At 41.9% G+C, this 16,930-nt stretch overlaps 1 protein-coding gene across 5 annotated transcripts in view; it reads left to right on the top strand.

The window, feature by feature from the left end:
* Positions 1–16,930, top strand: part of LOC131218709 (chloride channel protein CLC-e) — a 33,736-nt gene that overhangs the window by 14,909 nt on the left and 1,897 nt on the right. For all 5 annotated transcript variants that reach the window (XM_058213432.1, XM_058213433.1, XM_058213435.1 and 2 more), the window contains exon 5: positions 15,558–16,109. In XM_058213432.1, coding sequence (XP_058069415.1) covers positions 15,558–16,109 — 552 coding nt within the window. The remainder of the gene's footprint in view (positions 1–15,557; positions 16,110–16,930) is intronic.

Raw genomic sequence — 16,930 nt, forward strand, 5'->3', positions numbered from 1 at the left:
AGAGAGAGAGAGAGAGAGAGAGAGAGAGAGAGAGAGAGAGAGAGAGAGAGAGAGAGAGACGTTGGGGGTGGTGGGGCCCAATGGTTGCCAATGGTGCTGCATCAATTATTTTACTAAAATCATTGAAAACATTAACTAATTCCTATTAAAATAGAAAAATGTAAATTGGAATTATTAATTGATTTTAATGTTTTAGTGAAAAATAACTTGCAGTGTAAGTTACGCAGCGTGTTAGCATGGTCTATGTGGCATGTAGCATATGGCATATGCTAATTAGCTTGTAACGTAGGCTACTTGTGACTTAAAAGTTATTTTTCATGAGCTATGCAGCATGAAGGCTAAGCTGCACTACATAGTAAGCTACACGCTGTGCAGCGTATGTTATTTAAAGCAGCTATAAAACAATGTGCATAAAGTTTCAGATTTGTACATGCTTTATGCATGGAACACCAGTTGTGTACTTGTGTATGACCCAAAATAGCATGTATTCATATCCGACATGCATGTATTCATAAATATGGAATAAGTATAAAACAGTTTTTCCATGATTTCTTTGTGGTGATTACAAGCTTTAGGTTAGTAGCCTGTTGAACAACTTGTTCACAGCCTTTATTTATATCGGCTTACTGCATGTGGATTTTTCCTGGACTTTCTTAGTGATTTCAAGCATCATTCTGATGTAAGATTCAAATTTCTACAATCACTTTAGTAGTTCCGTTAGTCTCCCACGCAAGGTGTTCCAAATGGTAACAGTGGCTGCAGCGGCCACCATCGTTATTGTTGTGATACAGGCCGTAATGGCCGCTACGACCATTTAAAAAAAAAAAAAAAAACCGTTACAGGACCATTACGGTCTGTTAAGAGTCCATTACGGGCCCTTACGGACCGTTATGGGACCATTGCAGGGCCTTTACGGCCTGTTTTTTCTGTAACAGCCGTTACAGCCGTTTCGACTCGTAACGTGTAATGGTTATGACTGTTACCGTTACATAACGGCTGTTACATAACTGATTTTGAATACCCTGCTCCCATGTTTGACACATTTTAGCATCCATCACAGACACATTTCCCGCTGTAATTTGCATCACTTGAACAAACAATTTGCTTATTTGTTAGGTGGAAAAGTTTGGATGAAGCATATTGCGTGGGCTAGTCTGTTGGTTCATGCTTGGGCTTAACTCCTAGCCTGTTGGGTTGGTTTGAAAGTTTAGGGCTAATTAATAACTGGGTTGGGCTCACTCATGTGAATTGATCCATTGGACCAAATTGGCCAGCACCAACCCATGCCATTATAATTGTTATGGGTAAAAATGGATTGGCTAAAGAGAAAAGGTTAGCTCGGACATCTTTGCGGGACACGAGGTCGGCCAATGCCGGTCATGACCAATGAGCTCCTCAATGGAAGAGAGGTCGATTGCCTATTACATATGAAGGCTGGTCGGCAGGTTGGTAAGTCTACATACTCAATGGCCAATGATAAAGGGAAGCTCAAAGCTCATTCGAGTACCCAAGTCAGGTTGGCCAAGACCACCTCGGCCTCGGCAAGTTGGCAGGTTAGGTCGGCCATAGACCTCAGCCTCAGCCATCTGCCTCAAATTTCTCAGGGTTCGACCACTTGATCTTATCTTCACCAAAAATCTCACGTAACGATTGAGAAACTTATGTAAAGATTACGCCTAAGATCAAGAACTGTCTCTAGCCCACCTACACTATAAATAAGGGGCCCATCTACATGAAAAGGTGTGCAAAATCTCTCACCCAAAACTCCTCGATATTTGCAAACCCAGATTTCTAGCCTGACTTTGGCATCGGAGGCCCCCCTGCTCTAGCCAGGGTCTCACTTCCTGTGCAGGTGTTTGAAGGTCCAACAACTCAGTGAGGGTGAACCAGATTTTTGCATCAATAATTTGGCGTCGTCTGTGGGAACGACATCAAAGTCGTTCCTGCTTTACCAGAAAACAACAATGGCGAAAGGAAAGAAGAAAGCTCTAGTTGCCATTGCTACAGTCATCCCATCTCTTCCTGAATCATCAGCCGAGCAGGGTGCCTAGCCTTACAGCAGCGGGCTGACTCTACTCTCGCAGCGCCCGCTCCTCGATCCCGCACCCGGGGTGGTTGATTAGTCTCCTTGGAGAATCGAGTTGAAGCCCTGAATAAAAGCATGGATCGACTCATGCAACTCCTGGAGAGACAAAATCCACCCCTCAGTCGCAATGCGGAGGATGGTGCTACCACAACATCACCTCAAGCGCCAATCAACTCGCAGAGAAACAAGCAACCTCCTGAGCTGTTAGCCCAGGCTCTTTCCCATACTTCGAGAGCAACCACGCTCGCAGACTCCGACCAACACCCCACGCCAAAGAGGAAGAGTTGTGGAAAAGCTCCCAAAGTAGTGGCCAAGAACGGGGGCCCTTGGAAGGTAAAGCTCAGGAAAATTCGAGGGCAGATCAACGACATCAAACAAACCTACCATGTTCGAGTGCCGACCTCAGTAGAGGCCATGTTAGGAGAAACCGAACCACCATTCAATGATGACATTATGGCATCTCCGCTTCTGCCTAAGTTCTGGATGCCGCAGATAACCCCCTACTCTAGAACCGTCTATCCATCCGAGCACCTCGAGTCCTTCAAAGCCCGGATAGAGCTTCACGGCGCCTCGGGCCCTGTAATTTGCCGAGCATTCTCCCTGACCTTATCAGGAGCTGCTTGGCGCTGGTTCAGGCAGTTGAAGCCGAGGTCCATTAGTTCCTTCTCGTAGCTCAGCAAAGCCTTCCTCACACAGTTCATCGGTGGGAGAGACAAAAGAAAGCCATAAGCTCATCTTCTCACAATCAAGCAGGAGGACAAGTTGTTAAGAGACTACCTCATCCGTTTCAACGCTGAAGCTGTCCAGGTCGACGATTATTCCGACCAGATAGCTTTGACTGCCATGGTAGCTGGCCTCAAACAAGGGAAGTTCCTCTTGTCTATTGGTAAGAACCTCCTGACTACCATCACCGACCTACTTAACCGAGCTCAAAAATATTCCAATGTCGAGGAGCTCTTTAATTCACGAAAAGTTGCTCAAAGAGGAAATAACTCGACTGAGGATAGGAAACGAAGGGAAGGAGGGGAGCCCTCTGACGTTAACGCCAAAAGAAAGAAAGAGGACGATCAAGATCGAAACCATTGTATCAACTGACATCCGAAAAATCGCTTTCATCAGTACACTCCCTTGAACACCAAGCCGGAGCAGGTATTGAAAGAAGCTGAGCTGAGCAAGGAAACTTGACGACCGAGCTTGGTAATAAGACTTGTCGGCCAACTCCGACCTACTCGACTAAGAGCGACTTACATTTTAAAAAGGGAAAAAGGCGCTCATGATTCTACTATTGTGTTTTCGACAATAAAAAACTTCTCTCAGTTAGGAGAAAGGAATTTCTTTTAAATGTATCGACGATCCGAGTTAATGGGACTTCTCTCAATTAAAGGGAAGAAAGTCCCTCTTACTAGAACTATGCGACCGATTACGAGGACTTCCCTTAGTCCAACGGAAAAATAGTCCTTAACTAGTCGTCCGACCCTTAAAGAAGAGGTCGGACCACTAATTGGTAACGCCACTCGAATCGCATGATCTATAATGAGGATCTCTTATTGCAAGGAAAAATAATCCTCCTAAGTAAACTGCTCGGCCCCTCATGAAGGGGTCATTGCAGCTAACCCATCTGTTCGACAAAAGCAAAATTCCCCTAGTAAAAGGAAGAGCTCAAGAGCTCACCTCAACGCTACTATTTGGTTAAAATATTCGACCTCACCAAAACCAACTTACTTCCCAAGCCTGCTGCGCGAGCTCGAAAGTAAGAGGGCTTACTGTTATGGGTAAAAATGGATTGGCTAAAGAGAAGAGGTTAGCTCGGACATCTCTGCGGGACATGAGGTCGGCCAGCGCCAGTCATGACCAATGAGCTCCTCAATGGAAGAGAGGTCGGTCACTTACTACATATGAAGGCTGGTCGACATACTCCTCAATGACCAATGACAAGGGGAGGCTCAAAGCTAATCCGAGTACCTAGGTCAGGTCGGCATACTACCCCCATGTTAGGTCGGCCAAGACCACCTCGGCCTCGGTAGGTCGGCTATAGACCTCAGCCTCAGCCTTAGCCATCTGCATCAAATTTCTCAGGGTTTGACCACTTGATCTTATCTTCACCAGAAATCTCGCGTAACGGTTGAGAAACTTATGCAAAATATGCCTAAGATCAAGAACCATCTCTAGTCCACTATACTATAAATAAGGGGCCCATTTATATGAAAAGGTACGTAAAATCTCTCACCCAAAACTCCTCGATACTTCCAAACCCAAATTCCTAGCCTGACTTTGGCATCGGAGGGTCCCCTACTCTAGCCAGGGTCTCCCTTGTCTTCTTCCTGTGTAGGTGTTTGAAGGTCTAGCAGCTCAGCGAGGGTGAACCAGATTTTTGCATCAACAATAATAATCTACAATAGTCACGCATACAGTTAAAAGTTTACAATCAATATGCCTGTAGAAACTACCTAATGGGCCACGCGTAGGCTTACTGGGTCGGGCTGAGGACTGATAAGTTTGGACCTTTATGGTTTTGTGTCAGGCTCAGACTAGGACCTCGTATTTTTGGGCTGGGCTTGGGTGACCCGGAGTAGGCCCATGCCTGGCATATGTTGACACCCATATGAAGCATATAATGATATAGGGAACATACCGCTTGGTTTATATTATATCCTATCAAATAGTTTAATTTTAGATCACCTACCAAAAAAAAAAAAAAGTTTAACGTAGGTCGTAGATTAAGATGTATAAATTGATTTGCATCAATAGACCTAGACAGTAATAAATTGATGGAAGAAGGAAGGCTGAATGGTGGGGAAGAAGTTAATGTTTTGTAGGATGAGATCAAGGTATTCAATAACGGTATTATGATTTGGGCTGTTACGGCCTTGTAATGTCAATTTTATTTTTTAATTTTTCCTTTCAAATGAAGAAATTGTATTGGTCCCATCAGCCCATTACAGCCATTAGAGGGCCATTACGGGCCTTCGCTTGTTTGTTTGTTTTTTCAAAATTGCCGTTACAGCCTTGTATCGCATAACGACCCCCACCGTTACCATTACATCATTGTTTTTGGATACCATGAATGAGATAGTTGAATGCATTGGGTAAGTGGTGAAAGATGTTTTATGAGTAACTAGAGGTAAAACCACTCGTATAAGGAAACTTGGGTGGTGGAATGACAAGGTACAAAAGGTTATTAGTGAGAAACAATCATCTTTTAGAGCTTGGCAAGGGACTAGAACTGAGGAGAATTTAGAAGAATATCAAAACACTAAAAAGAATGCGGGTAAGTAGTAGGTGAAGCTAAAAGTTGTGGTGTATGATGTGTTTTACAATTGATTGGGAACAAGAGAAGGTGAGAAAGATGTCTTCAAACTTGCAAAAATGAGAGAGGGGAATGGTAGGGACTTAGATCAAGTTAAATGCATTGAGAGCAATGATTAAGGACGACGAGACCAATGGGATTTGGATAAGCTATTCTGGAGCTTGTTAAATGATGACCATTCTAAGAGTTTAGGGATAGAAGGAATCATCAACTCAAAATGAGGCTGGAGGCTAGATACTTTCATCGGATTAGGATACCCAAAGTAAAAGAAGATTTGAGAAAGATGAAGATGGGAAAGGCCCTTGAACCAGATGGTCTACTAGTAGAGATTTGGAAGTGCATGGGAGACATTAGTTTTTGGGTAAAAGAGCTGTTCAACAAGACTGTAGGTTAAAGAAAATGTAGACAATGGAGGGAAAGTACCATGGTACTAATAATAACAAACTAGACATACAGAGCTGCACTAGCTATCCTAGGATTAAAATCATGAGTCGTACTACGAAACTTTGTGGAGAGTAATTGAGCAAAGACTTTTTTTTATATTTTATATTAGCAATGATTTAGGCATGATACAAATGTATCAGAAAATCATTTTGGATTTTTGCTAGGAAGGTCCACCATTGAGACTATTTTCATGCTTGGACGACTTATGGAGAAATATAAGGAGAGTGGTCTTTATTGACATACAGAAAGCATACAATCCTTGAGAGTTAATTTAGTGGTGTTGGGAAAGAAGGGAGTCTCAAGACGATACATTGACATGATTAAGGATATATGAGGGAGCGGCAACAAATGTGAGGACCACTAATAGAGAGAGAAGTGAGTGTCCAATTATTGTAGGCTTATAGAAGGGGTTAGCTTGAACTTGTATCTTTTTGCAATGGTTATGGACAAGTTAATGAGGCATTTAAAAAGAGGTCACATGGTGTATGTTATTGGCAGATGACATAGTTTTGGTTGATGAGATGAGGGAGGGGTAAATGCAAAGCTAGAACTATAAGCGAGGTGCTTTAGAATCGAAGAGTTTTAGTATTACTGAAGGACGTGAAATCCAATCAGAATAATCAGAGGCTAATAAAGAAAAACCTCGATTCATTTCCTCCTTAACTTTCATTCCAAAATCTGGCCTTAATCTTCTCATCTTTTGCTCGACTGGTTTGACCCCTTCTGCCAAAAACTAAAACGGTATATGAAATGCAATTTTAGTAGCAATAGGAGTGGAAACGAAGAATTAATTAAGATTGTTGACTAAGAAGTACCCTAAAATAACCGCTTTTTATATCTCATGTCGAAAATTCAGGAAATTGGAGAGATTAAGAAGGATGTTGCTCATAGAATTAGAGCTGGGTAGATGAAGTGAAGATGCGCCTCTAGAGTTCTTTGTGGTCACTGCATACCAATGAAACTGAAGGGGAAATTTTATGCAATAGCTATAAGACCAGCCATACTTTATGCAATAGAATGTTGGGTAGTCAAGGAACAACATGTTCACAGGATTGGCGTAACTGAAATGAGGATGTTGAGATGGATGAGTGGCAAGACAAGTATAGAATTAGAAATTAATGCATTTGAGAGAACTTAGGAGTAGCACCATTAGGTAAGAAGATGAGGCCGCAACCAATATATATGAAAGAATAGAAGACCAAAGGACCAACTACCGCCAGCCCAAAGGAAAAGGAAAAGAGCTATTAGAAACCGAAATCCAATCTATGACTAAAGATTTAGCCCTCCTGAACAAATATTCCACTTCATTGCTCTTGTTTTTGAATACTTGACCATTTGTTTCTAACCAAAGAGCCCACAACACCGCTAGCCCACTAAGCCTCCATAACTTTTTCTTTGATTTCCCTGCACCCCATCCGTGTCAAGATAGGAGAAAATCCTCAATTGAACCCGGAGTCACCCATAGAACCCGGAACAATTGGAAGAAGAAATCCCACACCTCTCTTGCAAAAGAACAATGAAGAAACATATGATTTACTGACTCAGCATCTTGCAAACATAACGAGCAAGCATTAAGAAGAACCATACTCCTCTTTGAAAGGTTATCAATAGTAAGAACCTTGTTCCTACCTACTAACCAACCGAAAACCACAACCTTCAACAGAGCACCGTACTGCCAAATAAAAGTTGTTGACGACCCCCCAGAATTTTTGATAAAATGCTAATGGAAAACCGTCGGGACCCGGAGCTTTATCACCTCCCAAATGTGCCGCCATTTTCTTTACTTCTTTTAAGAAAGGTCTCTCTAGAGAATATGCCCCCTAAGATGAGAGACCTTTTTTTTTAAGGTAAGGATTTTATTGACTAAGGAAACAGAAAACAGAGAAGCATCAAACAAACCAGACAAAAACAAAAGCAAAAGGAGAAGAACAAAGCCTAAACCTATACATCAGCTGTCCCCAGGACATCAAAGACCCACAAACACCCACAAATTAAGGAGCCCAATCCCTATACATGACTAGGACCCGAGAAAAACCCCATGCCGCTGCAACTGAAGTATTCCTAAAACAATGATTGTTTCTTTTAGATCAGATGGCCCACATCACAAGCATGAGGATCCTCCATTTTCTTTTCCCCAACACCGCACCCAAGAGGCCCCAGAGAGTCTCAAGATGATCCACCAAATGTTTGTTGAGAAGGGACAATGGATAAAGAAATGATCCACTGTTTCTTCAGAATGAAGGCAAAGGAGACAGACATTCGGGATGCACATTCCATGTTTTTGGAGGTTGTCGATAGTGAGAACTTTGTTTCTTCTCAGCAACCAACCAAAAGCAGCAACTTTGGGAGGAACTCCATATTTCCACAAGGAAGCTATATGCGAAGGCAAGACAGAGGAGCCTGCAGTAAGAGATTTGTAGAAAGATCGAACAGAGAAGACATTCAATGCTGAATTACTCCATCTCATCGAATCTTCCACCCCAACAACGAGCTAGATATCTTGCAAGAGAGAAAGTAGACTAGTAAAGTCCTCGACTTCTGAATCAAGCAAGTTCCTACGAAAAGGGGGGAGCCAGATACCTCTCAGAAGGTGAAACAATCCTTGACAAGAATATCCTTATTCACACAAATCGTAAAAAGAGATGGAAAGGATTCAACCAAAATTTGGTTACTACACCAGAAGTCGATCCAAAATTTAATTCTGCACCCATTCCCAACAGAGTGGGAGATTCTTTCGAAGACCAGGGGGGCACTTCTGGCTATACCTTTCCAAATAAACAAAGCTCTATAGAGCGATGAAGGCTTATTCCACCACCTTAGAGGGGAAGTACCGTATTTAGCTGAAATGACTTGATGCCAGAGGCAATCAAATTCCAGACCAAATCTCCAAACCCATTTGCCTAACAAGGCTTCGTTCACAAGGGAGAGATCCTTGATGTTTGCCCCCCCTTCCTCAACAGATAAGCAAACCTCTTTCCACTTTAGCAAAAGAAATTTATTTCCTTTAGAACTACCTTGCCACATGAAATTCCACCGTAACTTGTCAATCCTAACAATGATCGATCTTGGACATATAAAGAGGGAGAGGTAGTAGATGGGCAGTTTCGAAAGGGAAGCTTTAATGAGGTTAATTCTCCCACCCAAGGAGAGGGCATTCATACTTCAGGAAGACAATTTAAATTCCGTTCTTTCAACAATCCTATTCCAAAGAGCTAGGGGAGGTTTAACTATACAGAGAGGGACCCCTAAGTAAAGAACACAAAGCTCACTTACCTTGCAACACAAAAAATCAGCAAAAGACAAGCAAACCTCCGGACTAATATTAATCCCAAACAACTCAAACTTCCGTAGGTTGATCTTTAGCCTTGAAATGACCTCGAACAACACAAAGATCATACCCAAAGAGGAGATCATCCTATCATCTGCCTGACAAAAGACAAGCGTGTCGTCAGCAAACTGCATATGTGAAATTGGGGAGTTAAGATTGGGTATGCTGAAACCTTTATAGAGACCCAAGTCTTGCCCCCTAGAGAGTAAACCACTAAGAGCTTTAGAAACAAAGAGAAATAACAAGGGGAGAGGGGGTCTCCTTGTCTCAGGCCACGAGAGGACTTGAAAAAGCTGAAGGGAGATCCATTAATAAGAATAGAAAATTTAGGAAAGGAAACACAATTCCTTATCCAAGATCTCCATTTGCCCGAAACCCATTTTTTTGGAGCATCAAAGCACAAATTATCTAATGGGGGTTAACGCCAAGAGTCTTTTGACAAAAGATTCTTATAGAACTCCACTATAGCACCACATTTTTTTTCTTTCCCCTCTAACCTCTCACCATCTTCCCAAAGAACTTTAATCTTGTTAGCGCGAGCTCTAGCACCGGCAATCCCATGAAAGAACTATGTATTTTTATCGCCTTCTTTGAGCCACAGGGCCCTCGGTCATTGATGCCATTTAATCTCATCCTCCTGAAGTCTAGCACCATATTTCGCACAATAGACCTCTTGCCATGCTTTCTCCTCCTCTGACAGTTACCCTGATTCTTCTCTTATATCCAACCTCTACAATTCCTGAAGCCGCAATGACGTTTCCTCCTCCCGACCTAGCAAGGTCTCTTTTTTCAAATCACAAATCTTCTTCTTTAGTAATTTGAGCTTTTGAAATAAAGAAAAGCCTGCCCCCCATAAAATGGAAAAGAAGCCCACCATTCTATTATCTTCTTCACAAACCCTTGAACCTGTAACCAAGCTAGCTCAAATCTAAAAAGGCGGGGACTCCATTTCTCTTTATCTACCTCAAGCAACACCGGGCAATTTCGGAAAAGGTTTGGGCATTCCGTTCTGGGGTATCAAAGGGAATTTCTCCGCCCATTTCGTTGATATAAGGAACCTATCTAATCTAGACATGATTGGATCAACTCAACCATTTGACCATGTGAATCTTACAACCCCCCCCCCCCCCCCCCCCCCTCGATCCACCAGCTCATTTTTTAAGATCCATGTAGATTTTTTTTTCATACTTTCAGACAACCTCCCCTCATTAAACTTCTCATTAGTAAACTGAATTACAATAAAGTCCCTTCCCAAGCACCAAGGAATAGGCCATCTACTCCACCTATCCAACTCGTTCCATAGCTCACCATGAAATCTTAGTTTACACGGCCTGTATACTGTTGTGAACATCCAGACAAATCTCAACACAATATCTTTTAAGACCACTGACACCGAATATTCCCCTACCTAACTGTCCTCTTTCTGCCACACCGCGAATTCCATATCACCAGAATACCTCCCGTTGAACCTATTGCATCTAGCACTACCCAATCATTCTGTTCTCCCCACCATACAAAATTAATCACCCTCATATCTACCTTTTCCAAATCTGCTATTTGAATTTTGAAATTCCGACACATCTTTTATTTGAGCCCACTTTTGGGCACAACCCATTCCCCTAACATTCCAAGACATTATCTTCATCTAGAACTTGTTGAACCCTTATTACACCCACTCATTCTAATCTCAATTCCATCTCCACCAATAAGATTGTTGTCTTCTAATATTGTCGTATTCATTAAATTGAAATGGACCTGTTTAGGAATTAATGGCCTCCCCCTTTCCTCAACAAATTCAAAGTAAGCTATGTAATCCTATGGTCCGTCCCCAAATCTAACCCCCACTGATCGAGCCACCTCCATTGTGACCAATTTAATTATCCTCATTCCTTGCGCCATAGAAATCCTCTGGTTCTGTAAGGGGAGTAGGTTCCCAAAGACAAGAAACCGTGCTTGACCCATTGCCGAGTTCCCCGAACTTTCTGCACCTCGAGAAGAACAATCGATCACTAGTGAAGCACAAAGAATTGGGATTTGAGAACCTACTTCCTCTGATGTCCTTGTCACACTTGGATTAAGATCGGTTTGTCGATGGTCAGCGGAGGAGGAGAGAACTTGAAATCCCTTGTTCTTCACAAATAATTATGTAACGATTGGAAACAAGGAAATCAAAGACTCAAATTGAAACGTTTTTCCCTTGTTCTTTCTATGGAGTCCTCACCTCACCCAAAAAGGGCCATTCTTCCTCGAAATTAAATTCTCACTCACTAGGAAAAGGGGAAGGAACCTTGTAAGTCCCATGTTCTTCACTGAGAGCTATTTGACGATCTAGAAAGACAAACACTTTTGGTAAATTATTTTGCCCAGAATCAACAATCGCAGTGCTTACCGACGAATGAAATGTTAGAAAATATTGATTCTCTCTCTGATCACGTACACCTCCTACTCTGACTTGAGCAAAGGAAGCTTGTCTACCATCTCACCACTTAGATCCAAAGCTATTCTTCACCAATTTGGGAAAAAGAAAAGAAATTGAAGAAGCCGCATCCAGCTAAGGAAGAATCGCTGTCGAGATCGAAGAAACCACGACACTAGGAGGAAGATTTGCTCTCAGGTTCCTTCTCCAACTGCTCCGCACACTGAGGGATGTCGCGTAGCACCCAGAAAGCGTTGGAATCGGGTTTAGAAGGGGAGAGTATCACACATGCTACAACTTAAGTTATCCCCCTGACATGTAGGCCACACATGCGGGCGACAACTCAACCCTATTCGATCGAGCACCAACTAGGGAACTCAGCCCATTTTCCAAATTTCTCGTCTCTTGAGAAATCTCTTGATATGGGGAGACACATGACACATTCTCTCCAAAAGAGAAAATCTGTTCGGAAGCTCCTTTATTTGAACATGCGTCGATCCCCGAGAGAACACCTTTGCACCGCCTTTTTTCAAATCAATCCCAAGTCGACAACACTCAAAATCTCATTCCAGAGTCTCGAGGGAGCACCCGAATGGAGTTCTACCATCGTCATCATCGTCCTTGGCCTCTAACAACAAAATTATCAACTCGAAAGCAAGATCGCTCTCCTTTTCCTGCACTACCGACATTACGATAACCGCATCTTCGATCTTTAAATGAATCTGAGTTGGAGGACGAGTTGTCTTCTTCTTCCGAATCTTTAGACGGGGAAAACGCATTTCAAAAGTCACAACTGATCTCTGATTTTGTATCGATCTCCATTAACTCCCCGAAACAAGCTCCAAGTTCTTTAAAGGTCTCCATCCAAAGCTCCAACGGAATCTTCGAAATCTGATACAAGTGCTCTTCCCACCCAAAGATTGACCAGTCCCCCCATCTAAGAACGTCTTTTATGAGATCGTTGCAAAGGCCCTTAGAAGCCCCATATACCTCCCATGCCTGATATTTGTTGCCCAATGAAAGAAGTAGTTTATCTGATTGTATTCGTTTGACAATCACATCCTCTTCTTCTATTGCACTACATAATCCGATGATCCGTTCCACCCAAATGTATTCAAAACCAGTTACATAATGGTCGTTATGTAACAGTAACGGTCATAACCGTTACGCGTTACGGGGTCGAAATGGCCATAACGACCGTTACGGAGAAAATAGGCCGTAAAGGCCTTGTAACGGCCCCGTAACGATCCTGTAACAGTTTTTTCAAAAAATAAAAAAGGGTTGTAACGGCCGTTACGACCCATATCATAATGGTAACGATGGTGGCCATTACGGCCACCGTTATTGTTTCGGAACACATTGGCTCCACCACTCTTTGTTTCAAGACCCCCACCTCCATCGAAACAATGAAACTAAACTGAAAGGACCTGAGAGAATTCTCTAAAACCTTGTTATGAATCGTCACAGTTGGAATTTCATCAGACAAATCCGTCCACACCCATTTTACTCCATGACTTACCACTTCCTTAGTATTTTGCCTCTCCTAATAGGATTTACCTTCCATAAGAGGCAATATTAATTCTTAACTTGTGCCTCTTTTTCTCTATTCCCTAATCTAATCCTCTTTCTTTCTAACGAAGTTCCTACATTGAAATCCATCTTCTGTTCTTTATGCTTCCTTTTCGGGCCGTACTTTGCTCTTTGCACTTTGATCTTCGTCCCCCCAAAGCTCTCCCCATTCAAATGGTAGACAACGTTGTTAACCTCATTGATGAGGATATCACTTCACGTATATCCTTGCGTACGTATCAAAGGAGGCGCATCACACCAATTTTCCCGTGACTAGGTGAGTATCCGTGATCGTGCTAAAGACCCCACACTGGGAAGATGCACATGGACTGCTTTATGGAGTGATCCAGACCGTTGGATCGGAGGGACGTGACAATCGGGCCTTTGGATCATGTGATCAGGTCATTGATCATGGAGCGTCCACACTAGTTTTTCTTAGATTTTATCAGCTTATAGGATTTAGTTTTGTTTATTTTATGTTTGGACACCATTATGAGTGTTTTTAGTTGATTTTAGTTAGATTAGGGATATTTTCATCAAATTTCACAAAACAGGGTGTTTATTGTAATTTTTTAACTTTCTTGAAGCTATAAAAGAGGGTGGGTGTGTGACCCTCTCCCTCATTGGATTTTGTGATTTTTTTTATTTTTATTTTTTTAACAAGAGAGAGAAAAGCTATTGCTTTCTTCTTCCATCTTCATGCAATGTGAAGATACTTCTATACGATTTGGAAGAAAGACTGGTGCGATGCTAATATTCACCAACGGAGTTGCAAGGTCTCCATCTATCCCCACACCATCTTCTCTTTTCTCCTCCGTCAATGTATTTTCTTCAAATTCTACGATTCTCCCATCCTAAGCATTCATTCTTTCATAAACCCATATTTCATTTACCTATCCACAATCACAAACCCTAACCGACCTAACCCGTCCATCCCACGCCGCATGTGTGACTGTACGGCCGCACGTGTGAATCCTTCGAGTTAGCCGTACGGCCACACCTTGCCCCCATTTGACTTCCCATCATCTTTGTATCAAAACCCCTTTCTTCTATTCTCAAAACCCTAACCCTAAACCTAAAATCTCTAATTTTCCTACTTTCCCAAATTACCCAAACCCTAATTTTTACCCTAGGTTGTATTAGGCCTTCTACTTTGAGATAGATTATATCCTATGCTAATTGGATGTCCCTACATCCATTAGATCCTAGTTTCGTTTTATTTAATGATCTTGTATGATGATGTTGGTAACCTAGGCTAGGATCATGCATGATGTTCTTTTGGTTTTCATGGGATTCGTGATTGTTATGGCAATGCTTGTGTTTTTTGTTAATTATCTTAATTCTGCTACTTGATCTCACATCTTATTTGGTTCATGCATCAGTCCTGTGTCACTCCTCCATTGTGCTCATTCTCACAAACACAAAACCTCTTGGAGCGTTTGAGAGTCTATCTTTCGGGACCACAACTTCCATTACCACCCCAAAACCTCCAAACACCCTTTCGAAATTAACTAGAGACCTACCCTCCGGGAAATATTCCACAAAAGGGTCGGTATTCCGATAGAGGAAGCTCCCCTCCTCGCCCACCTCCCCGTCGCACCGTCTTTTTTGTCCTAATCATCTGCCACTCGGACTGCCCATCCTCCGATATCGGGCCCTTCCCTCTTCCCTCTCTTTTCTCCATCCACTCCATTTCAGATGTATGTATTAGATAATGTTATATGGTGCATAGAAATCACCAATTTATGTACAAAATTAGTGACATGCTTTTTGGATTTCCTTCCTTTTCACTATGGTTCTTTTTGTTTATTGCCATGTAACTTGGATATGCATTTTTCTTGGTGTCAGGCATTGGGTCCTTGAAAAACCCAACAGCCAACTTGCCTGTACATATTATGACTTTGAAAAATGTATTATTATATTAATTTCATAAAAGCAGTAGATATAGAGAAATGTATCTGCATAAGAAAATACAGTGAGATGTAAATAAAAAGTGGATGCATACCGCTAAAATACTGGAATATAAGATGAATTAAAGTTTTCCCGATACAAATATCTACATGTCCAAAATGTGTGGTTAACACAGTAAATTTTTTTTTAATGCTATCCTTGTTATATAGGATTCTTCCTTTTCAAGGCAATCAATCAACCGGTAGAAAGCCCCCCTAAACTTTTGAACTTCCTAGCCATGTTTACCTTTTATGTGTAACCAATTTGAAATGCTGTTGTGCATAAATGAACTGCTGCGGCATTTGGAAATCAGATAGGCTCCATCCTAATGTTGATACTGAGATATGGTTTAGTGTATAGATGGTTTTGGGGTTCTATCTTGGGGTTCTATCTATAAATGAAACCCTTCATTCATGTATCTAGGCATGCATTTATACTCGATGGTTTTCATTTGCAGGTGGGGATGGCTGCTACTCTTGCAGGTGTGTGTCAAGTACCTTTGACATCAGTTTTGCTACTTTTTGAGCTGACACAGGACTACCGCATAGTTCTACCACTACTGGGGGCTGTGGGATTATCCTCATGGATTGCGTCATCCCAAACAAGAAATAAGGAAGCCAGAGATAGAATGTCATCTTTGGAAGCAAAGACCAGCACCATACAGAAACCTGAAACATCTTCATTGTTTTCAAGTCAGATATCTTCTGTTTCTGCAAGTGGAGCCTATGTGAATGAGCTCTGTGAACTGGAGAGTTCACTCTGTGTGGATGATTACAGAACTGAAACAAAAAAGTTGGAAGAAAGGATTCTTGTTTCACAAGCTATGCGAACAAGATATGTTACTGTCTTGAGGGGCACTTCTTTAACGGAAGCAGTGACTCTCATGTTTGCAGAGAAGCAGTCGTGTGCAGTTATAGTTGATGGTGACAACTTCGTGATAGGATTGGTGACACTCGGAGATGTTCAAGAGTTCAGCAAAGTGGCAAGATCCAGGTCCAAGAACCCTGAGGTAAAACCACCTTGGATCTGATCATCATCAGTACTTGGGTCAGCTTTCACATGATTGGTTTTTTTTTTTTTTTTTTGGGAAGATTCACCCATCCTTTCTCAGTACTGCATCCAATGTCTAAGGGCCTGTTTGGACGCCACTTAATAATTTGTTCATCTCATTTTAGTTTATCATAATTACATGGTAGATTTCTCTCTTTTCTTTTTTTGGTAACATGATTGCAATGAACTCATTTCTAAGTGGCACCCAAACAGGTCCTAAAGAAATTTAAATCAGCCTGGAAATCGGTCAACCTTGGTAACTCAGTTGAGTAAACAAAAGATGAACTCAGCTGAGTTCTTGAAAAATGGTAAAAATCAAGAGAGAAATGGAATTAGAAACCAGAAATTCAGGGGGAAATGCTGAAAAAAAGAAGGCCATAGGGAGCTTCAATGTAAAGTTCAGGTAGGTGGGTAAGGGTTAAGTTCAGGGAGAACCAGGAATGTACCAATGAACTGATTCTTTAGGCTATTATGGATTGACAAGGATGATTTTCTTCAAGTGAACGGCGGTTCAGATGAAAATTCCGAAAATTGCTACAACATTCCAACCTGCCCAATAGCAAACATGAAACAAATATAAAAATTAATCAGAAGCATCTGCTTCTTACGAAAGGATCGGCAAGTTGGTCATCCTCTTGGGCCATGATTGTGACATTTTCTAGGACTGAGAGATCAGATCCTGGCCAAGCCAATTCATAGGCAAAGTTCTGAATGAGTCTAGTGTCTATTTGTTCTTTTATATGGATTGGGAGGCATGATGTTACGTGTGGAGAGAGTGGG

This window comes from Magnolia sinica, chromosome 11 (genome assembly GCF_029962835.1).
Source record: "Magnolia sinica isolate HGM2019 chromosome 11, MsV1, whole genome shotgun sequence".
Classification (NCBI taxonomy): domain Eukaryota; kingdom Viridiplantae; phylum Streptophyta; class Magnoliopsida; order Magnoliales; family Magnoliaceae; genus Magnolia; species Magnolia sinica.